The sequence below is a fragment of the Phaethon aethereus genome (assembly GCF_964289735.1).
Source record: "Phaethon aethereus genome assembly, chromosome: 1".
In the NCBI taxonomy this organism is placed as follows: domain Eukaryota; kingdom Metazoa; phylum Chordata; class Aves; order Phaethontiformes; family Phaethontidae; genus Phaethon; species Phaethon aethereus.
Genome location: NC_138575.1, coordinates 162,553,699 through 162,576,889, shown reverse-complemented (window position 1 = coordinate 162,576,889; position 23,191 = coordinate 162,553,699). Strand labels below are relative to the sequence as shown.

Sequence of the window (23,191 nt, the reverse complement as noted above, 5' to 3'; positions counted from 1 at the left end):
CAGTATCCAGCAGGTCAATTTTGGTGCCTGTAGGTAGGTCCTGAAGGTGAGTTTTATCCCACCCAAGTTCAGGTGTTTAACTGAATTTGGGCAGCTATCTATTCTGACAGTCAACAGGTTTCTGCCCTGCTAGTGACCTAAAGGAGGAACACCTTGCTTCCACAGTATAGCGAGTCTTTGGTTTTGGTTTTTGTTTTTGTTTTTTTAAAATTTCTTATTTTTAAAACAGACCATTGTAAATGACCAAAATTATAAAGCTAAGTATATTTGGCACATCTGTCTGGCTTGCTGGGAAAAAAAGAGGTTTTGTACTTTAAACTGTGCAGTCCCTCAGGTACAACTGAGGGTTTTCTAAATTCTTAATTCTTGAGTTTCTGGTGTATATGTAGGAGAAATATATGGATCATATTGATAAGCTTTGACAGTAGGAGCAACAAATGGAGTGTTGACATCTCATTGAAGATTTTAATGTGACGAATAATACAGAGTGCTTAATTCTATGAGTAAAGTGAAAAACTCTTTTAATGCCTTTTGCGTTAACTTAGTGGTTCCACTGGAGATCTGTGGTGGCACCACGCAGAGGACCCTGCTCTTTTACTGGAAGTCATCACCTGTAGAATTGACTTTTTGAAGATGGGGTCTTCGGTCATTACTACACGTTACCTACCGAAGCATGAATACAACGTGTTCAGGAAGTCTCAGCTTCTCCATTAGACAGATACTACATAATCCATTGCCACTTAATTTGTCTGATAAGTAAGACTACTGTACCAGAGCAGTCCATGTTTTGTATATAGCAAGAGCTCCTATTTTCCAGCTGAGAGATCCAGCTGGTTTGTAATAGGGCAAGGCTGTGTGCTCGCTTGCAACTCCTAAAGACACTGGCTGCTTAGTGTTCCTCAGTACGAGAACCTTTTCTGAGGGCTCCTAGCACCTGTGTGCTTGCCTTGTTTAATAATTAAAAGGTTGGTTGTTTTTTTTTACTGGAAATTTTTTTTTGCTTACTTGGAAAAGAAAAATGATTTTGTGGTTTAGAACATAAGGAAGATCTGGAGCCTAACACAGGCTTTTTCCCGCTTTCTCAGGAGAACATGAGGTTGACAAAAGCCTCCTAATCCATGCCTTGCTAGCTTTCCGCAGATCTGAAAAGAGGGGTCTAAAGCTAAATAGTTTTTGCAAATACATGTCCGTGAATTTATTTAACTTAGCATGCAAAAAACTGCATTTGTAGTTGTGTAGTCTGGATCAATTCCATTGATCCAAGTGTGCAAGAGACTGAAAATAAACAGCAATAGTTGTAAAAAAACAACCGAAGTTAGTGATTTTCTACTTATTATGTTGGGTGTTTTCTTCAGCTTTAATAAGAACATTTTGCATCTCAGTTGTCAATGTGCAAGTTTTGGTAGTTTGTTTAGCTACAGAGGGGAGTGTAGGCTCAAGCTGAAATCATTAACAACAACAACAAAACAACTAAACAAACCCCCCAAGCAAACTGAAGAGCAAACCTTTTGTCTGGATAAGGGACGGCACTGGTGGTGAGGGTTCAAGGCTGGTGAGGTCCTGTTGGTTTTGGCAGGACAGCTAACTTTGCCTGATATGTTGAGACACAAATAGAAGTTACAAGTGGTAGAAAGAAGAGCAGAGTTGACACTTGCTGGAGGCCCTGGTGTTCTCCATATGGGTGGGTTTTGCAGTAGATGAGGTCAGAGTGGGCTGTGATTTTAGTAATGGCCTGTGGCTTCAGAGTAATTTTATTGAGCCTGTTTTGCTACTATTTTATTCATATTTTCCCATGCTTCTTTTCCCTCACTTCATTCTGTTTATCAAAACTGCTGGATTTTCCCTTGTAATCATAGTCTCTTCTGCCTTCCTTCTCAAACTTCTCTCCCCCAGTGTTTGCATCCTCCCTCCATCTTTCTTCCACGCCCATCTTGCTTTTTCCTCATTTCCCATGAAGCCACTCCTTCCTCTTCCACAACCAGCCATTTCACTTTCCTACTGTCCACTCTCATTTTTTCCTTCTCTGGAGCTCTTTCCTCATGTCGTGAACTCTACTTTCCTTGGTTCCTTCCATAATTTTTTTCCCCAGTTTGTCTTTCCTTCTCCTTGTATTGCTTCCCTCTCATGTTCAGGCTTTCCAGGTGGCATCTCTTCTTTCACCCTCCTGGTGCAAGATGATGGGCAGAGGAGGTATGGCAGCTGCCTTAGGATGTGGTCGTGAACATGTAGGCCATGTAAGCAGTAGGGTTGAAGCGCTCTAAATTCTTCTGTCCTCACCGTGTTTGCACCTGCTTCCTGCTGAAGGCATGGCCTCCTTCAGAAAGGTCTCGGCTCTGTCTCTCCTAAGCCTGTGTTGGTAGAAACTGCTGAAGCACTCAACACCTCTTGAGAAATCAGGTAGCGGTGTTATTTTTGCGGTGTTATTTTTGACAAGATGTGGATTTCTGAGGAACTTTTCATGCTTCCCTTTCTTTAGAAAATGTTCATGTACTAAGAAGATAGGAAATAGGATGATGCTGTACTTCTCTACCTCCCAAACACTTCTTGATATTAGTTCTTGCTGCAGTCTCATGAATCTCGTATGTGATTCTCTTATGCATTTTTTTTTTTTTAAACCATGCCTACTGCCATTTACATAACGCGTGCTGTTTGCTTTGCTGCCATGTGCAATGTCTGGTTGTCTTCAGTCTGAACACCTACGACGTGAGAAACAGCTTTGTCATTTTTAGTAGTATGCAGCCCAGCAGAGTATTACTACTTGTGGCTTTCAGCAGTGTGTCGTATAACATATAGCCTTTTCCCAAAATTTCTGTCTGTCTCCTACATCTGAAACTGTTACTGAAAACCGTTACTGACATTTTGGGATTGGAATGGGTGACCCTCGGGAGAGTATTTCCTCTTTTATATCCATCCAGCTAAATAATCAGCTCAACAAGCTCTTTTGGAGTGGCTCTCCTTGTCTTGCCCCCTCTCTTTCCTTTTCATCATTTACGAGTATATTCTCACCTCTTTGTACGTTTTCCAGCTTAACCTCCTCACTCTTTATTGATGCTGTGGGACAACATTGATGGAATATTTAATTTGAGGAATATTTAATTCATGTACTGTATAATACTAGAGTTGTGTAGAATTATTTAAAAATTTACTAATTCTCTTGCCACACGTTACTCTTGATGACCAGGTAAAGCTAGCTAAGTATCATCCAGGCCCATCTTATTGCACATTGGACTTGAAACTGAATTTTTGAGCAATTAACACTGCATTGCCTTTATTCATGCAAGCAGTAGCAAATTTTGGTGTAGGTATCAGTCACATAGTAAAACCCTTTCTGGCAGCATTACTAAGTAGTAGAAGAGCCTTTCGATGTGAAGACCTGAAAGTCAGAACTGGGATCTGATCCTAAAACTGTGTGTGAGTAATTCCTACTCGCATTACTAACAATACTGACTTCAATTAAATCAGATGAATACAAGCACAGAACAATAATTATTCTGGCATGGGAAAGCTGACAGTGTTTTTAGAGCTATTTTTATTGATGCATTTTAAAACCTCACTTATTCCAGTCCTCCTCCCTTTCTTTATTCTTCTTGCACAAAAATAACCCATCAACTGTTTCTGGCTGCTATCTGCAAAGTGAAGGTTGTACTCCTTTGAAGCTGAATAGAAGGAAACATTATGTCCATGGTTTCACCATCTGTGTATAAAATATAGCAATTATTAAAAATACTTATATCGAAGCCTTTGATTTTTCAAATCTGTTTATCTATAAAATGTCCTAGGTACTTTATAGTCCCCAAATAGATTAAGTTCCATATTTAAGTCTTAGATTTTTATGCTCTACCATGTGCTTCTAAAGGTACATGAAAGCTAATTTAATCAAAGGAAAATTTAGATAAAGACGGCTTCATATTATAAAGAACTCATTAGAGGATGGTGACTTAGAGTGGTGAGCCCTTTTATGAAACAGCCTTTAGCTTAACAGGGAAACTAACTCTCTTTTCTGGATATGGAAGGTTTTTTCCTATAATTTGGGAATGACTTTTTGTTTTGTTTTGTTTTGTTTTTTTCCCCTTGAGAAAGAGAGAAGGAGAGAGACAAAAAATCTGAACAGAATGCTACCATCTTCATTTCTAAGGAAGAACAAAAACCAACTAACAGCTTATAATGTAGTAACACAATCTAAAGGGCCAAATGATAAATTAATGGAAATGAGTTCTTGTATATTGTTTTGGAGACTAAGCACATTAAATTGAATTGTTTCACAACCAGCATGCCTAATTATTGTGTCTGCCACATTCATCTATTTAAATCATTCCCAACTTTTGGATTGCTGCCTAGAATATGACTGCAATACGTGTTTCAACTGGTTATTCTCTTGTCATGTGTAACTTCACGAAAGAGGCTGATTTTGTTTGGAAAAAAGAAATACAAGTGAGCATTGACAATATATTTATAACACCTGATAAAACGGGATGATAGGTTTCGTAATGTTGATTTGAACGTGTTGCACGTGAACTGATACTGTATTTGTTTTGTCAGGTCAGTGACTTAAAAAGTGCCTTTGTCAAGTCACTTTTATGAGCGAGGACTGCTACGCCTGTGTTCTCAAAATCCCGTCTTTGCCAGCCAGACATTGCCTTCACCTTACACCTGGTGGAAGATACCTCAGCTGTCTCCATTTGCCAATTAGTTGATGGGAAACTGAAAGCAGAAAAAGAGGAAGAGGAATTATTATTATTCCTGGGACATGAACAAATGACTGCATCGCTTTTCTTGTGTGATCAATACCAGCAAGCAACCATCAGAGAATTAACATTCTTTCAAGGAGTGCCATTGCATTGAAGGACCTTGGCTTAAAACTGGTGCATCTGTGATACAATCAACAAGCCCACGTGTTTTACAGACAGAAATGAGACTGAGCATGGTTTTTCCCAGCCAAAAGTCTACAAGCGGGACTTAATGATTGATGAGTGACTGCTTGCTGATAAACTTTCTCTGTTTATTCTCCTTTGTGTGCATTGGACATAGTTAATCGTCCCCCACTTTTTTTTTTATCTTTCTTTTCAACTGGAATTGAAATTATTTTTTTCTGGTTGGGTTTTTTTTGTTGTGGTTTTTTTTTCTCCTTTTCTCTCCCTTCCTTTTTGTCATTAGTTTTGGAAATTTCTTTGGCATAATTCACTTGACAGCAATTTACAAATTTGAAATCAGCTTTTCATCATGGCTTTGAATGTTGCTCCTGTAAGAGATACAAAATGGCTAACATTAGAAGTGTGCAGGCAATTTCAGAGGGGAACTTGTTCGCGCTCTGATGAAGAATGCAAATTTGCACACCCCCCTAAAAGTTGCCAGGTTGAAAATGGAAGAGTCATTGCCTGCTTTGATTCCTTAAAGGTAAGAAAAAAACAAATTACATGTGTAGTGAAAATGCTAATACGTTGTACTGAAAATAAAATGTGAAATGATGAGTTACAACTAAACCAAGTTAATCAGAACGTGATTTGTTCTTGGCAAGGTGTATATTAATACCAATGTTATTTGTCATAACTTTTATTTATTGAAGCTTTGAAAAGATTTCTTTCTAAGGATCTTCTTTTCCAGTGTCAATAAGTTGTTTACAAAAATTGCGTATGACTGTGGGTTACAGGATTGCTTACAGCTGGTGGGACAATTGTATTCTCCCGAGTACAGTTTATGAATTACTGTTTCATGGCAAATGAAAATACATGGTGGCACAGTACTAGGCTATTACCAGAGTCTAATGAAACAAATCATATGAAAAGAGTGCAGACTTTTTCATTTAAATCAATAGAAGTACGAAAACTCTATCCATTATTTCAATTTTGCCAGTGTAACAGGTTATTTACCCTTGGTATTGGGGACTCTCAGATAAATTAATAGCATTGATAATTACATATATGGATAGTGCAGATAGTGTTGGTTTAGAACAGAGTGAAGGGATTCTCTCCTTTAGAGGATATTTAGCAATTATGTTGTTAGGCTATCTGACTTGCTAATGACATCAGGCATGCTTTAGAAAACTATTTTAAAAGTTCTGTGAAAATATGTCATGTACTGCATAAAAAAAGATTAATGACCCCGTGGGATTTGGGAAGTACACAGTGTTTTCTGTGATGATACATTTGTGTTCTCATGTCAACAGAAGGAAAAAGCTTATTTCATGTAAATAATAAAAGGGAAAAATTGAGCATTTCAGATTTTAGTTTGAAGGTTTTAGTTGTGGCTTTGTCTTTTGGGCATGGGTGAATATCTTGGCTTCTTTTTAAATTTAGGTCTGTAGATCCAAACTTCTGTTACTCAAAAGAACTCTTTTACTGTGAAAACACCAGTGTGAAGGAGAAGAAAATTCAATGTTATTTGAAAATATTCATTTATTTTCATTATACTTTTTTCTTTGGTGCAATGCAAGATACTGTGCTAGGCATCTTTCTTGGGGGTTTTCTCATTTCTTGTTGTCTTTTCAAGATTCAAAAGAAAATAACTCAGTGGAAATGTTTGTGAGGGGGTTACTTTCTGTATATCCTGCAAGCCAGAACAGCACCTTTGGAGTCAACGCAGTATGTCATCGAGTGCTATTAATGACCTTAATCTGTGGATTACTGGACGATAAACTGTAACAGCTTCTTTGTAGATGTTCTCGTATATCGGTTGCTTGCCAGTGGGATTTTTTTTTTTTTTTAAAAATGGGCAGGCTAGCATCTGCAGGAAATGGGCAATAAGCAGCTTTTATGAAAAATAAGCAAGTCAGTAGAAGGTGAGGTTTTTTAAAATACAACTTCTAACTATTGTGTAGACTCAGGGCTGTGGCTGGGAGGCTGGAGGCAGCTGGCAGGGCTTGGTTGCCCCGACTGGTGGGTTTGCGGCACAAGGGGTGCTGCCACTGCTTCATCCTGGCCGAAGCAGTGACGTGCCTGTCCTCGCTGCCCGAGGACAGCATCGCTCTCCCTGGCTGCATAGGGCGGTCGCAGCAGAGGTGCCAGCTATTTGAGCTGGAGACTTTTGTGCAGGAATGGTTATTGCCCGTGAATCGAAACTGGAGTCACAGCCTAAGCTAGTAATACCGTGAAGAGAAATCCTGAGGGACAGCTCTGGGTAACTTACGGGCAACCAGCATCATTGCTCAGTGGAGAGAAGTCCAAAACCGTGTGAAAAATGCAGTCAAAGCAAGCTGGCATGTTTTGTCCTAGTGTGGGAGGGCATCTGCTTGCTCCAAGGGGGCAGCTGGCTCCAGCCTGGATCAGGTGGCTGAAGTGATGCTGCTCCATCCTGCTGCCGGACATCACCTTCTTCCCACACGGTGGAAGGGAACGTGCCCCTGGGCCTCCTGTCTTGCTTTTTCTAGCTGAGTCTGTTGGGTTAAATTGCTGGTAAATGGGATTATACCAAGGAACCAAATTTAGGGCTGGAAGCAGCAGAGGTGGAGGTACGGGCTTCTTCCCGCCAACCCTACTACAGGCAGAAGGAGATTCTGTAAGGGGATGATAAGATCTTCAATTGCTGCAGCTCCTTGCTGCTGCACATGGGTCAGAGCCATGCGTTTTTGTATGCTGCTGGACCCCTCAGTGCATAAAAAGCTTTTAGGGTTCATTGTGAGTGCATGGCTCTTGGCTATGTCAGCTGGTATCCTCACATCCATTATCTTCATTGTTCGGAAGAGTGACTGCAAATCACCGTACGTATGGCAAGAATGTGCCTGGTTAGCTCAGTTTGCGTATACCGCTGGTTGATGGACTTAGGTCATTAGTCACAGAAATCTATTTGATGCATGCCTTTTGGAAATAATGGTGTTAATCATACTGTTTCAGAATAACACTATGGCACTCAACAAGCAGGATGACGTTTCGTGTAAATAAACAGAATAGTCTAGAATTAGAGATAAAATCAGAACTTAATTAAAAAAAACAAGAGCTGTTTTCCTTGCTGAACGCTGAACCACACTTTAATGCAGGCAATTATTTAGAGTTTATTTACATAATATCTAGAGCTTTGGAGTCTTAGCATTTTAACTGTCTTGGTTGGGTGTACCAGCTGTAAAAATAAATTGTAGTGAGTCTGCTGAGTCTCTCTGAATATACATCTTCCCACCCAGAGAAGACAGAGAATTGTTTTAGTCTCAGATGGAGGTATGTCAAATTTCGGTGATGGCTAGTTACAGGTCCTCTGCTAGAAGTCCATCAAACATAAGATACAGCACTCTGAAACAGTCTGTCCTTTACCCGCTGTTTGATCAGAAGAGCCCCTGTTTGGGGAAGGGATGTGTGTTCTACTGCATGCTGCCTTCTTTCCAGATTTCCAGGGTAGACGAGGGAGCATGGTGTCAGTATCTGCCAGCTAGATCAGACTGCCAGAGCACCAGTACTGGAGCTACTGGAGAGTCCAGGAGAGGGCCACAAAGATGATGAAGGGTCTGGAGCATCTCTCCTATGAGGAAGGGCTGAGAGAGCTGGGACTGTTCAGCCTGGAGAAGGCCCGGGGGGGCCTCATCAATGTATACAGATACCTGAAGGGAGAGTGTAAAGAGGACGGAGCCAGGTTCTTCTCAGTGGTGCCCAGTGACAGGACCAGAGGCGATGGGCACACACTGAAACACAGGAGGTTCCCCCTGAACATCAGGAGATGCTTTTTCACTGTGAGGGTGACTGAGCACTGGCACAGGTTGCCCAGGGAGGTTGTGGATTCTCCATCCTTGGAGATACTCAGAAGTCATCTGGACAGCGTCCTTGGGCAGTTGGCTCTAGGTGGCCCTGCCTGAGCTGGGGATTCGACCAGGTGACATCCAGAGGTCCCTTCCGACTTCAACCATTCTGTGATTGTGTGACCAGAAGCATCTTCATGCTGACTTGCCTGTAGCCTCAGGGTTGTTCTAAGCTAGCAAAAGCTGGCGTTGGGACTGAAGGAAATAATCCTGGCCAGGGACACCTGTCTCCACACCGTGCCATGTTCTCCTTTGTGCTCGCACCACTGTCTTTGTGATTGTGTGGTGCACCAGGTTGGGGAATTGATTGTGGCTAAATCTAAGTTCTTGTTGTAGTTGCCGCTGACACAAGGGAGAGGGGCTGCGTGGCACTGCCAGAGCACTGGGTCGCTTCTGCCAGTGACAGTGCCATGGCCTTAGGCCAGGCTTCTGGAGTAACATGATTGCATCAGAATCCAAATTTTCCTGTATTAAAGAAGTATATTTGTAGGCCTGTTGGTTCCAAGTAAAAGGTCAACAGAATTTAACAGACCCTGTTTGCTTTTAGCTCAAAAGGAATTTTTGGCTCTGAATACCTGTCCTTGTAATACTTGACTTTAAACCCAGCAAAAGTTGCAACAGCAACCCATTGAGCTGATTCCAGTTTTGACAATCCAAAATGCTCGCTGTTGAAGATTGTCTGGGCTTTGAATATCCTTCATCTTTGAGATGCTCCAGGCTAGACAGGAATAGCTGAAGACTAATGAGCCTGGTTCAGATTCAGGCCAGAAACTTGACGATTTCAAGCCAGGTTCTGCCTCGGGGGCTTCTGAGATGCGACGCAGCATTTGTTTCTTGCTCTTTGGTGAAGGACAGAGCCTGGTCTGCTCTGAAGAGAGCGTTTTGGGGGGGTTAGGAGAGTGTAGGTGGATCATTCCTGTGCACCTGACGGATGTTGGATGCAGCAGTTGGCCAGATGCGTGCCTGTTAGCTGGGCACTGCACCACCTCCAGCGATGGGGCTCCCTCCAGCACAAGCCTCCCATGACTGGGCCAGCTGGCGTGGCCGTGTGGGCACACCCAAAGCTGTACTGGGCAAGCGGCCTCAGAGAGCACAGTGTGAGGATGAAAGTGGCTCCAAGCTAATCTGGTTGACAGCCTGGTGTGGCTGAAGGGGTACTTCCATGGTGAGGCCCAGAGCCCTGCTGGTGGGTGGAAAGATGGAGGATGCTGAGGAAGCAATGCCAGAGCCGAAGCCTCGTCTGCTGCTTTAAAGCTTCCCAAAGCCTTGCAGGCTCCCCTTTGGATGCTGTAGCATTTTTGCAGTGGGAAGGGTCTGTGAAGAGGCCTGTCTAACTGCAAAGTTTCAATTTCAGGAGCTGCTCTGTATATGATTTTATACTTCTCACTGGGTTCAAGTAGCTTAATTTAACAGTGAAGGACTTGGATATATAATACTTAATATATCACATTTAGATCCCTCCAAGTTGGACGCTATAAGCAAACCTGTTTTTGAGGCTTTCTTGTCCTGCTAGTAGTAAAGAACAAAATCCTTTCAAAGGAATACTGATATATATAATGTAATGCCTGGGGACAAGAACAGGCAACACTTTGCTGTATTTGAGCTGGATTTAAAAAAACACATACATTGAAATGAATGGTGATGTCGGGGGGGTGGAGGGGAAAAGCTTGGCAGATAAGAAAATCTGTTCATGTGTGTTTTAGTGGGAGTTGACTCTCATGTTTGCAGACAAGTCCAGGTTTTAAATTCTGGTCTTATTTTTCTTGACTCAGATTTATACCCTTTCTGCAGGTGAGCTACTAGAAGGATATGTTGTCTAAGCTAACACAGATAACAGAGCAGGTATCTTGAAGATACTGTCATTGCAAGTTTTATGGTGGTGGTAGGAAGAAAATGAAAGCTCCTTTAGGGCCACAGATGGCTTTTCCTGTTTTGGTTTTTTTTTTTTTTTTGTCTATTTACTAGTGTCTAAAAAATTCAAACTGTTCTATTTATTGAGCCAGCAGACTAGTGTGAACTGTTTATTTGCATTTTCATGAAAGCCTTTTAAGAATATGCCTATCTTGTCTCATTTGGCACAGCAGAATAAAAGGTAATTGAAAGCTGTACACAGAGACCTGTTTGCCAGGTTAAAAGGGTTTCAGGAGAAAAAAAAAGAAATTTTAGGAACATCCACTTTGTTGATGTATCTGGAACTGATTAAGATGGACTCAGCTTTATTTAGAAGAAGGGAAGAAATGTCTTTGTAAAGTGAACAGGTTCTTTGTAAGAGAGTGAACTCAGAGCTGGGATGCAGTAGGTAGTCATTTGCCTTCCTGCAATTCTTTTGTGGGTCTCTAAATGTTTTACAAACATCAAGGACCCAGGATACTCTCAAACTTTGAAGTAGATGGTACCTGCTGTCACTTGGCAGGTGAGGCAGTCTGGACAGACTGTAGATGTGCACCATATGCAGAGGGGATTGTCTAGTTTTGTCTGTATGAGAAAGCATTTAAATGGGTGTTTATAGTGTCCTAGTTGGCTGAGTTTCTGCCCGACACTCAGTTGTGCGGTGTGACACTGTTCAAAGACAAGGTGAGTTCCAGGGCTGTGCCTGCAGCTGGTGGGGAAGAATGACTGAAGCAGGCAAACTCATTTCTCCCGGGTGACAGAATGGCATATTCCTTCTGGGCCCATGAATTTTGCCTGCTTTGCTGCCCAGTGACCTAGTTTCGGCAGGATAGGGGTGTAGGGGTGCCCCTTTCCGTGGCTGTGGGCTCTGGGGACGTGGAAGTTGCAGGCTGAAACCTTGCAGGTGGGGGATGCAGAATCCAGATCTCGTCCTTCCTGCAACACAGTGAGTTTGGTCCCACCCTTCTTTTTCACCCACCTTTGGTTTTTTTTTTTCTTTTAAAAAGTCCAATAAATTACAGGTAGTCTGAGAAGACCACCTCACAGAAGCTTCTGTGTGTCTGAGTTGCTGCGAAGTGTGGGCATGAAGAGAAAGTGTCAGTCGAGGCCAGTTTTAGATGACTGAGAATTAACGCTGTAGGCTCCCTCTGTGTTCAGAAAAGCAGTGGCCACCCTGGGTCAGACCAAAGCCCCGTTTAGCCCAGTGACCCAGTAGTGGCCAGTAGCGGATATTTAGGAGGTGGCATGCAAACATGGCTTCCTGGAGTGCTCTGCTAGCTCCTAGTGGTGTGCTGCTCAGGGGCGTTGGGAGCCAGGCATGATACGGTTGTACTTAATAGCTCTCAGTCCCAATCCTTCCCCTGGGTTTTTCCCACTGCTTTTTGAACTGTGTACACCTTCAGCACCCGCAGCAGGCCACAGCTGAGGACTTGCACAACTTCGCTACGTGCAGCCTGGAAGCCAGCTTCAGGTGTTCGTTTCACCCCTCCTTGTCTCATGGATACCCCCAGTTCTTGTACTGGAAAAGCAGAAGAGAATTATCTGTGAATTATCCTAAGGATCAATCTGTGTGAGTTTCTTCCATTGACTTCTCCCTGGAAAGGACATGTTTCTCCCCAGTGAGTTCAAAGGAAGGCTCATGAGAGAAGACTCTGTTTTAAATCTGTTCCATGAAAATACTGTTCCCAGGACAGGTAGGCTTCCTGAAGGCCATGCTTTTCCAGGCTATGGGAATTTTGTGGCTCAGAATAAAGTGCAAGGGGTCAGATGTTGCATGAAATTATCCCATCCTATTTCCTCAGACTGTATTTCCCTTTATACTCAACCCGTGCAACTGTGAGCTGCTGCTAAAAAGAGATGGTTACATCCAGTCCCGTGTCCTATGACACCTAGTTCCCCTTTTTTATCTCTTTCAAGTGATCATGCAGCCATGCAGTTTGTTTGAGTGGATCCAAAGGAAAGGGAAGAACTGCATTAAATGTAAGATGAAGCTATGAATTTAGGCAGCAACATCTAGCATAAATTGAGATACGACATGGTTGAAGAAAGGAGAATCTCTTTCTGAAGGCCCTCCTTATCTCTGAGTTTAGGGACTCGCAGTATTCCCTGCCCTGTCCATCACCTGTTCTTGTTTGTTTTCTGCAAAAACTTCTATTTTTCATTTTTGAGTTGTCTCCTGTAGTCCTCCCAGTGTGCACAAGTTGCTTTAACACTTCCTTTTGCCTGTTTGCCTCCTTCCCGTCTATTCATGTAGCTGTCTCCATGCCAGCCCTTCTGGCTTAAACCCATAACTTAAAACCCATAAAAATCCATGAGCTTGGCTTAAATTGGTTAGGAGAGAGCCAAACAAAACTGAAAATAAAAAAGAAGCTGGGGACGTTTGCTCACTGCAGAGGGGGCCGTGCCGCTCAGTAGGATTTGTCCCTCCTTTGAGAGGGACGTTTCTCGCCTGTTCTGGAGCAAAGTCCGGAGGCGCAGCTCAGCCCCGCCACCCGTGGCGTTTCGCCCGCGGGGCGGGAGCCCCCGCGGGCTGCCCGGGCCGAGCCGAGGGCTGGCCCCTGCAGCGGGGTAGGGGGGGAGGCACTAGCCGCCAGGTCAACTCAGAGGAGCAAATCCTAACCTGCTGCCACTGTCTCTGCCCTCAAACCGAAACTATGAGAAGCAGAGGAGCTGAGCCAGTTCAGGCTCGTTATGTAGGCTGTTAGAAAAGCCGTGCGTCTCCTTCAGGCCCTGTGTTGTTTCCTCGTTTGTCTCTCTCGGCAGCAGCACTGAGAGCGTGAAGCTATCCTGGCTGTGACTAGTATCCCCTGTCACCACCTGACCTGCCAGATTTTAAGCCTGGGCACCTTGTTTTAACTGGATGTAAGTTACATTCTCAAAGGAGAGCACAGTTGGACGCTTGATCGCTGAGCTACCCAGACCCTCCTTCCCTCTGAAGGCGTGGGAAGCCCCTCTTCCCAGTCAGACGGTTGAGTGGCAGAGCCTTTCGGTGATCACAGCAGATGCCTTTCGCAAGTGGGAGACCTGTTGCAACAGCTTGTGCCTCCTTTGGCCTGTTAGGACCGCCTGGTGTGAGTGAGTGGGTGTTTACCGGCAGTTTTCTCTATCGTTTTCATTGTGGTAGAACTTGCTGAGCAGGTCACCGGGCCCCTGGCCTGCGGAGAAGGATGAGCAGAACAGTAACTGAAGGATGTAATAAAATATATCATCTTGTTCACTGAATCCTGTTGTCCTGAGGGACTAAAAGAGTATTTAGTTAATTCCTGGGCAGTGGTCTTGCTGGGTTGAGTTAACTCCTGGAGCTTGCTGCTTCCAGAAGCCTCAGTGGAGGCTCGTGAAGAGCATTCCCAAGTAGTCTGCCATGCCCCTTCATCTCAGATGCAGCTGCTGGTTTGTTATCAGTCCAAGTCTTACTACATGAAGAAGAGCAGCTGGGCAGACTACTTAGAGCTGCAGGAAACGTTGTGTGAAATGGCCTGGTATTGGCAGATGTTCTTCAGATTTTTGGGCACTTGGGGATGCTTCATATGCCCACCGATTCATTGTGTAGTTCCCATTGCTGCACCCACCTGTGCTCCCCTAAGCTTTATAATAACTAGTCTGTGGGTGTAGTGAAGGCAAAATTCAATCAGAGTCTCTGACTCATCCCATCACTAGGATTTTCAACACAAGAGCAATTGCTCGCTGCCCCCTCCTCCCCCACACTCCCTATTAGCTCAGGTCACTGTTCCCACAGGCTTGGTCTCTCCAGGTCTCCCCACCTACTCCTTTATTTTTCTGGCAGGTGGTTCCTCTTTCATTCCGTTCTTTTTTTTTTTTTCTTCCCTTCCCTTGGCCCTGTGTATGTAGCCTTCCCTCAGCTCAGGTGTCAGCTGTTCTTCCCAAGCTGTTACAGTTTGACTGCATCATAAATAAAAAAGACAGGGTTACATTCAGATGCTGGGAGCTTCCTGATATAAAAGTCTAGCAGAAACAAGACCCATGTTCCTATTAGTCCAGGTTATCCCTAACACTGGAAAGATACTTTAAAATCTAAAAAAACCAAACACAACAGGAATTGGGGAGTTTATTTGCAAGTCTGTTTGACAGCCGTACCCCTCTCCCAACTCATAGCTCCTCATATGAAGACCGGCACCTTGTTTTTGAGGAGGTGGATTGTATCGGAAACCCACTGCAAAAAAAAAAAAAAAGGAAAACTTTTGTTGTTTTAGAGACATTGGAACATATCATTGAAAGCCTGCTGTGAAGTACCCGTCCCACCACTGAAATGCAAGAGGAAATCATAAGCATCTGTTTTGTTCCACATTGATGTGTTTCTGGTGGCTGTGGGCATGCTGTGCCACCAAGGATTAGATTTCTGCAAGGTCTTGAGACCACAACAAAGAAGAAGTTAGAAACGGGGAAAATAAACTGTCTTCTCATCCGCTTTGTCCGTGAGCCGTATGGTAATGTGTTGTGAACAACACCCCAAAAGTCAGATAGCCACAATGCTTGGGAAGACAAATCGTTGAGCGGCAAGAAGAAGGAAGGAGACAATCAGTGGAAAACTGCATGAAAACTTAGGAGGGACGTAGCAGCAGTGGTGCAACACCCTTTGTGTGCGTTCGGTGGCTCACGGGGCCAAGGGAGCCGTGCTGCTCCCTGCGGGCTCAGGCATTGCTCCGCAGCACGGCACTGTGCGGGGCCGCGCTCCTGGCTGAAAGATGAATTGGTGCGGTCGCCACAGTGTAGAAATACCCTTTTCCATGAGGTGTCGCCAGGTTTCAGCCCTCGCTTTCGCTCAAGTTCGTTTGGTGCGAACGAGACGGGGTCCGTGGCGCGCAGTGTCGCGGCAGCTGCACCGATGGCTTGGGCTAGCAGCCCACCAGGTTGCTGCTGCCACCTCACCTGCGTGTGCCATAGGCCAGATGCCTTTTAAACTTTGTAAAAAAACTGATTTATTTTCTTTCGTTTGGAATTCTGTTTGGACCTTGAGCACTCCGCAGTGAAGCTGTACCTCTGGGTGAACTGCTCACTGAGCTGTCAGGAGAGGAGCTTACTGAGTGTCAGGCTGGTGGTACCTGTGAAAATAATGCAGTGGCTGTAAGAAAAGCTCAGTTGTAATTGAGAAGCTGACAGAGCTGTTGGGACCTTCTCTGTTGGTTCATAGTGAGCCAAAAAAGAAAATCCAGTGTGTCAGACACTAGACTAAGCCCCACTGGCTGTTGTCAAACATCCCCCCCACGCTCCCACTCCCAGCCAAGTAAAAAACAAGCCAACTTTTTCAGCTAGATGTAACATGTGAAAGTCAAGAGACGTATAATGCTTTTTTTCTGAAGATCTCTTTCTAGACTAGGCCATCACTTTAAAATTAATATGCATTTATTTGCTGTGGATAGGACCTGAGTCTTTGGGCTTGGTTCAGTTGCCCAAACAGAGGCATCTGATACTCTCTGAGATGCCCTAGAGTGCTCTTGATGGCTTTCCAGTGACGTGTCGGAGGAGTGTGTCATATCTGCTGGCATCATGCAGAGGTCCAGGATGTGCCAGGGTGCTCCAAATGGTCCTGCTGACTTCTCCATGGCAACAGAGTGAAGCCCTTCTCGGGAGGCAGCATTAGCTCTTGTACTAACTGGAGACTGACGTCAACTGCTTTGAGTGAAGGGTGGACGATGCCTTTGCCACAGTTACGACCTGGCTAAGAGGAATGGTGGGGTATAGGCCAAACCGAGAAGCATGTCTGTCTTCTGTTGCAGAATAATGCCCTTGTGAAGACCAAGATGGGGATGAACATTTCCAGCATGGACTTTATTGTTCACTATCAGTAATGCTAGCAGGCAGTGTAAACGAATTAATTTGAAATAGGTGTGACCCACGTAACTGGGCTCATCTTTTGCTATCTATGACAAGAAAGAAGATCTTTCTAGGCACAAGGATGTTATGACTGTGAACTCAGTTTGTTTAAAAACAAGAAGATAGGCAACCTTTTTCAAATGTAAGCTGAATACCAACTGTAACTACCTCTTCATGAAGATTTTAAAGCTAGAAATTAACCGGAATATGGCCTATGCATTTGAAAAAACATGAAAGTCGCAACAAAGAAATCCCGTTCCTCTGAAGTATAATTCTCAATTACTTCATTTGCAGATGTGAACATATGTCAAGTGCCATCAAATATGCATGTAGTTGGTTGCTGATAGAAAATGGGAAAAAATATTTGTTTTTCAAAGAGTATCTTAATGGTGATTTTCCTAAGGTAGTGGGTAATAATGAATGTCATGAAAATTCAGGCTACTCCCCAAACACATTTGCCTTACCTGTGTGCTTCATAGCACTGGTCATACGTCAGTGTCGTGAAAAACAAAGGTGTGGGGTTTGCATGCGCAGAGATGGAGATGTGTGGATATAGCTATGGAGATACTGTCAGCATCTGTAAATTATGGTGTTGGTATGAAGGTGATTTCGTGCTTCATGCTGAAGTTCCAGCCTGTGACAATCCTCAGTATAAATCAATTCAAATATTAATTTGCTGCAAAACTCTCATTCTTTTGGTGAGAGCAGGGTTAGCTGACTAGCATGGATGACCCGGTTTGTGTTCAAAGTGCAGGAAAAGTCTACAGTTTTCTTTCTTTAATTGAACCTTCTGGTTATAATTGTTTTTAGCCTGGGTTCTTGAGGAAATGAGGGTTATGCAGCCAGGCTGCCTCTCTTTCCCTCCTCCCCCACTAACTTGTGAACCCACTGGCCAGTTTCAGGCAAGTTTGACAAAGAGATCATAGTCTCAAGGATAATTAAGTTCCCACAAGTTTCGTAAAAACAGGCAGCCAAATAGTAGGGTGGAGAAAGGGGGAGAGACGTCTAAGCCCTGCTAAAATGAAAGAAGAGATTCTAAGAGAGCACAGGCAAGAAGAGAGCCTTAAAACTCGGTTAACCACAAGGAAGCCCAATTGGGTATTTGCAGTCAAATGTGTAAAACCCCTGCCTTCATTTGTGCCGGTGCTTGCAGAAGTACCCGTTTAATGATGCTAGCGGCTTTCCTACCGAGCAGCAGCTGTTGCAGAGGACTGCTTGCAGTCATTCCCATTTACCTTTAGCTTCTGCTTGCTTGCTAAGCTTAGTTTTCACAGTATTTTCTTTTTCTGACCTTTTCAAATAGCAGATTTACCTTACTGGGTCATTGGTACGTACCTTTACTTCTTTTTCTTCAGGAAGAAGGAAATATCCATTAGGAATGCAGGTTTAGGTCTTATTTTAGATGGGTGTGCAAGGGAGTGAAAGGATCCCAAATGATAGGTGGGCAAGGTCAGCAATGACATCCCTTACTGAAGCATGGCTATTGTCTAGAAAGCACCACGGAAAGTATAAAAGGCAGTAAGAGAGAGCAAATGAAGGTGTAACTCTAGAGTACGTGGTTAGAGCTCATCTGGAAGGAGGGAGTTTGCAGTTACCTACCACCTCTGCTGCTGGGTTTCTTGAGGCTTTTTTTTTCTTTAGACAGCCACTTGATGACAAAAATGAAAACTGTCCTGGAAGCAGAGCTGACCCATGTTTTACGTAAGAACCACATGCCACTTGGTCCTGAGCACTCAGCATCTCGTTTTGTTTTCAGGGCAGCAGCCCACAAGGTTCTTCTTGTGTCCCGGCGCAGGCGTAAGCTGCTCTTTGGCATTACTCAGGGCTGGCCGAAGAGATGTTTGCTCTTTCTGTCTTCCCCTAAACTTGCCATTTTTTGCAGTGTAATTAAATCCTCTGCTGTTCCATGCATAGATGATCTTTCAAACAAGTGCTGCTATAAAAAAACCAGAGTTAGCCAACTTTCCCTAAAGCACCGACAGTACTATAAGCAGGTTTTCCTTTATCAGATATTTCAGCACGCCAGCTGTTACAATGCATGTAATGCGTTTAATGAGCAAGGGAGTTTATTATTCGGTAATTGCATAAGGCTGTTCTTTCTAACGAGTTCTTTGGCTGTTGGTCCTGGATGTTGCAAAAAGATCTGCTCTGGTCTGTGTCAGTTGTATCGTGGTGTGCTTTGATTTGCTATAAAGCAGCTGTGCATCTCGGTGATGCACATGAGAATCAGGGCTCTGAAAGTAGCCAGTGAGGTTTTTTGTGTGAAATGAGAAATGTTATCACTGGCTGATTAAGTAGCAAATGAAGGTCAATTAATTCATAACATATCTGTACACATGGTCAAATTCTATTTAGTAGGTTTACTTACTGAAACAGACGTGGAAATATCAAATGGAAAAGTAGTGCAATAAGTTGATAAATGCATACCTTCTTTAGATACCATAACGAAATGATGGCAAATTGTTTCTTGGTTCAGTTTAGCAGAAGTTAACTAAGTGATATACCTAACGGCTTTTGTTGATCCCAGCGTGCTTGTGATCTTAGACTGCTTCATGGCTTGAAACAAGGTGCAAGGAGAGCAGCCCAGAGGAAGAAGGTGGCACTGCTGAGGTGGGGCAGCCCAGTGGTAGACACTGGTGCCCTGCATCAGTGTGGGTGCCAGGAGGAGACCACAGAGAGGACAACGCCGTGCGGATTTTTCAGTGACGCTTGTAAGAACGAAGCAAGCGGGTAGAAAGGGGAAAGCTGCGGGGAGAACTGCGTGCTGCTGTTGCACGTAACACGAAGGAACCTTCTCTGAAAACTCATTTTCTTCTGGCATGATGATAAAAACTAGCGGGTATAGAGAGTACAGGAATGACAATGCTGTTACGAGGGTGTTCAGGCAGTATTGCATGTTCCCTGGCTTGGCTGTTTAATTCAGATTGGTGTTCAGAACAGCCTTATTATGCAGACTAAAACTTTGCTGTGCAACTATAGACAAAGACAAATTAATAAAAAGACCTCAAATGATCTGAAAGGAGGGCTGAAATTTTCTGATACAGCATCTGCAGGATCGTTATTAAAATTTATTAGTTCGATTTTTTTTTCAATTTGCATTTCTTATGTGCATACTATGTGCAGTTAAGTCTCCAGTTTAAATTGATAACCATAATTTATCAATATAAATACAGTGACTTTAACATGCTTTCTTTTCCCCAAAGCATGTGGGACATGCTTAATTTTTATTTAATTACAATTTCCTAAATGTGGTCTTTTTTCACTTTTCTTTATAAGGCTGCATTTGTCTGATGATGCAGCACAGACCTCTTAAAAACCTGTCTAAAATTTACAGTATTTGTAAATCTTTTCTTTGTTATAGATCTGCTATGGGTATGGCTTTCTCTTACACCAATCTGAAAATTAAAGTGGTAAATCAGAAGATATTAATCGTTAATATCTTCATCAACGACATAGACACTGGGATCGAGTGCAGCCTCAGAGCAAGTTTGCAGATGACACCAAGCTGAGTGGTGCGCTTGACACACCTGCAGGATGGGAAGCCATCCAGAGGGACCTGGACAAGCTCGAGGCATAGGCATGTGTGAACCTCATGAGGTTCAACAAGGCCAAGTGCAGGGTCCTGCACGTGGGTCGGGGCAAGCCCCAGTATCAGTACAGGCTGGGGGATGAAGGGATGGAGAGCAGCCCTGCTGAGAAGGACTTGGGGGTACTGGTGGATGAAAAGCTGGACATGAGCTGGCAATGTGCACTCGCAGCCCAGAAGGCCAACCAGATCCTGGGCTGCATCCAAAGCAGCGTGGCCAGCAGGTCAAGGGAGGGGATTCTGCCTCTCTGCGCTGCTCTGGTGTGACCTCACCTGGAGTCCTGCGTCCAGCTCTGGAACACAGAGAAGGGCCACACAAATCCTTAGAGGGATGGAACACTCTCCTATGAAGAATGGCTGAGACAGTTGGGGTAATTCAAGCCTGGAGAGACAAGGCTCTGAGGACACCTTATTGCAGCCTTCCAGTACTTAAAGGGGGTTTCTAAGAAAGGTGGGGACAGACCTTTTAGCAGGGCCTGTAGCGATAGGACAAGGGTTAGTGGTTTTAAACTAAAAGAGGGCAGATTTTGACTAGGTATAAGGAAGAAGTGTTTCATGGTGAGGGTGGTGAACCACTGGCACAGGCTGCCCAGAGAGGTGGTAGATGCCCCATCCCTGGGAACATTCCAGGTCAGGTTGGACGGGGCTTTGAGCAACTTGGCCTAGTTGAAGATGTCCCTGCTCACTGCGGGGGGATTGGACTAGATGACCTTTAAAGGTCCCTTCCAACCCGAAGTATTCTATGATTCTGTATGTATATTTAAGCACAGCTCTGCTTGCAAAATACTTGTATCTGCCTGTTTTGAGATTAGATAGTAAATCTTTAGTCTACAAGTCATTGTAGCTACTCATGTCATAGCAAACCTCTGTTGGATAACATAGATAACCTTGGATATTGGAAGATGTTTATTTAAATGGTGGATTTTGACATGATGTGCTGTGTTATTTGAAGCAAATTGTTTACCACCTTTGTGCCTTTGTTTTCCCCTTTGTGAAAGGGATGTAACGCTGTTGTTGTTTTATTTATTCTCTCTTTTTCTTTTAGAAGTAGGAGAAATTAATAAGCATATGACACTTCTTTGGGTCATATTTATAGAGAATTATAGAGTGTCTTGGAAATATAGAGCATGCCTGTCAATATTCATTCATCAAGAAAAATAGCATTTTAAAATATCTGGGAGAGATTGCATCTGTAATGCAACTTATGATTCACCTAGAAGTCCACGAATGCATAGATCACATACATATGTATATATACACATGGAATATTTAGTATGTTTCGTGCACTAGAGTTGGTGGATCCAGAATGCATTGGCATAGAGTCACTCCTGCAGCGCAATGGCAATTTCCCCATGGGGTCCTGACACCCAGAAAACTGATAGGTTAGGGTGAAGCAGTAGAATTAAGAGGAATTAAGAGCACCGTAGATTGCTTCTGTAGCTCAGAGAAGAGATTCGTACTGAAAATTACGGCGGGACGACTGTCCACCTCTAGCACCTTGGTGGTTGACGTGTGAGTTGGAATCCAGCGCTCGGGGAAAAACGGGTCATTAATTTAGGTCCCCTGGATGTAGTATCTAACATCGGGTCTCTCCCTTTTGAGCTGTCGGCCCAGGCGTTTAAATTTGGGCTCCCCAGAGTGGAGGCAGGTTGCATGAGAAGCCCCTTGAGGAAGGGACATCTCCTAGCCACCCCGCAGCTGCTCCCACAGCCCGGCACCACGCTGAAGGCTTTGCAGAGGATGCTGATTTGCACTGGGAGAGGCTAACGTCTGCTCCCGCAGAGAGTGAGGCTTCGTTTCCAAGTTTTTTAAAAATAAGGCACGCCAGAAATTCTCAAAACCTATCAAGCACACACAGTATTTTTGTTTTCGTGCTAGGGTATCTGCTGAAGCTTTAAGTAATCTTCTCTGTTAACTTCTGAGTGGGAAAGCGTGCTCTTTTGTTGGGGTGTTCTCTAGTCATCAAAACTGACCCTTGAAAGGGTATACGGTAACATCTGAACGCACTCTTTCCTTGCCTTTTTTAATATTTACCTGTAGCTTTAATATTTATTGTATATTTACACGCAGCTCTTCCGTGTGAGATCAGAGGCTCGGAAATGCAGTGAGGTTGATTCGTTTCTGTATTTTTTAATAGATATCGCATATATATATATGATATCACATATATATATGGCATGTCTATGTGATACCTATTTGAGGGATATATATATGTGTCCTTCGCCTTGCCTGCTGCTCAGCAAAGGTTTTCCTGTAAGCATCCCGCTGCAGTGTTTTACGCTCAGTGCTTTGCTGAGGCAGGAGGGACCTGAGCTCACTCAAGTGCTTTGCTTAGTAGTGCTCTGTTGAACAAGGACTTCTTCAATTCCTGATGCCGTTCCTGTACGTTAGCAGATACCTATTTCATTAATGATAGGTTGGAAAGATAGCTTTGACGGAGTTGTGGAAGTTGGAGATTTCCGTGCTGTTTTTTATCATGGTGTCCTGGTTTCAGCCAGGATAGAGCTGGTTTTCCTCACAGAAGCTAGTGTGAGACTGTGTTTTGGATTTGGGATGAGGAACTGTTGATAATGTGCTGATGTTTTGGGTTGTTGCTGAGCCGTCAAGGACAGTCCAGCTTCTTGTGCTGGCCTGCCAGCGAGCAGGCTGGGGGTGCATGGGGAGCTGGGAGGGGACACAGCCGGGACAGCTGACCCAGACTGGCCAAAGAGATATTCCCTACCATACGACGTCATGCCCAGTACATAAACTGGAGTTGGCCGGGGGGGCGGAAATCGCTGCTCGGGGACGGGCTGTCGATCACGGGGTGGTGAGCAATTTCTGTATTGGGCATCACTTGTTCTTATACATTCCTTTGTTGGTATTATCATTATTGTTCCCTTCTTTCTTTCTGTCCTATTAAACCGTGTTTATCTCAACCCACGAGGTTTTTCCTAATTCTCTCCCCCGTCCCGCTGTGGGAGGGAGAGTGAGCGAGCGGCTGCGTGGTGCTTAGTTGCCGGCTGGGGCTAAACCACGACAGTCCTTTTTGGCGCCCAACGTGGGGCCCGAGGCTTGAGATAATAACGGTTGCAGGTCACAATATCAGTTTGATTTGCATCATGCTCTCGTCTTTGCTGTACATGTTAAGGATCGGTGTTGGTTTCTGCGGGCTGCTGTACTCTGCA

The 23,191-nt window shown here is 44.0% G+C and overlaps 1 protein-coding gene across 24 annotated transcripts in view; it reads left to right on the top strand.

Annotated features, from left to right (window-relative positions):
• Positions 1–4,701: 4,701 nt before the first annotated feature.
• MBNL2 (muscleblind like splicing regulator 2) overlaps positions 4,702–23,191 on the top strand; it is a gene marked incomplete at its 3' end in the record, with an annotated part of 77,712 nt that continues 59,222 nt past the window's right edge. For all 24 annotated transcript variants that reach the window (XM_082000901.1, XM_082000896.1, XM_082000900.1 and 21 more), the window contains exon 1: positions 4,702–5,394. In XM_082000901.1, coding sequence (XP_081857027.1) covers positions 5,221–5,394 — 174 coding nt within the window. In that variant the 5' untranslated portion in view covers positions 4,702–5,220. The remainder of the gene's footprint in view (positions 5,395–23,191) is intronic.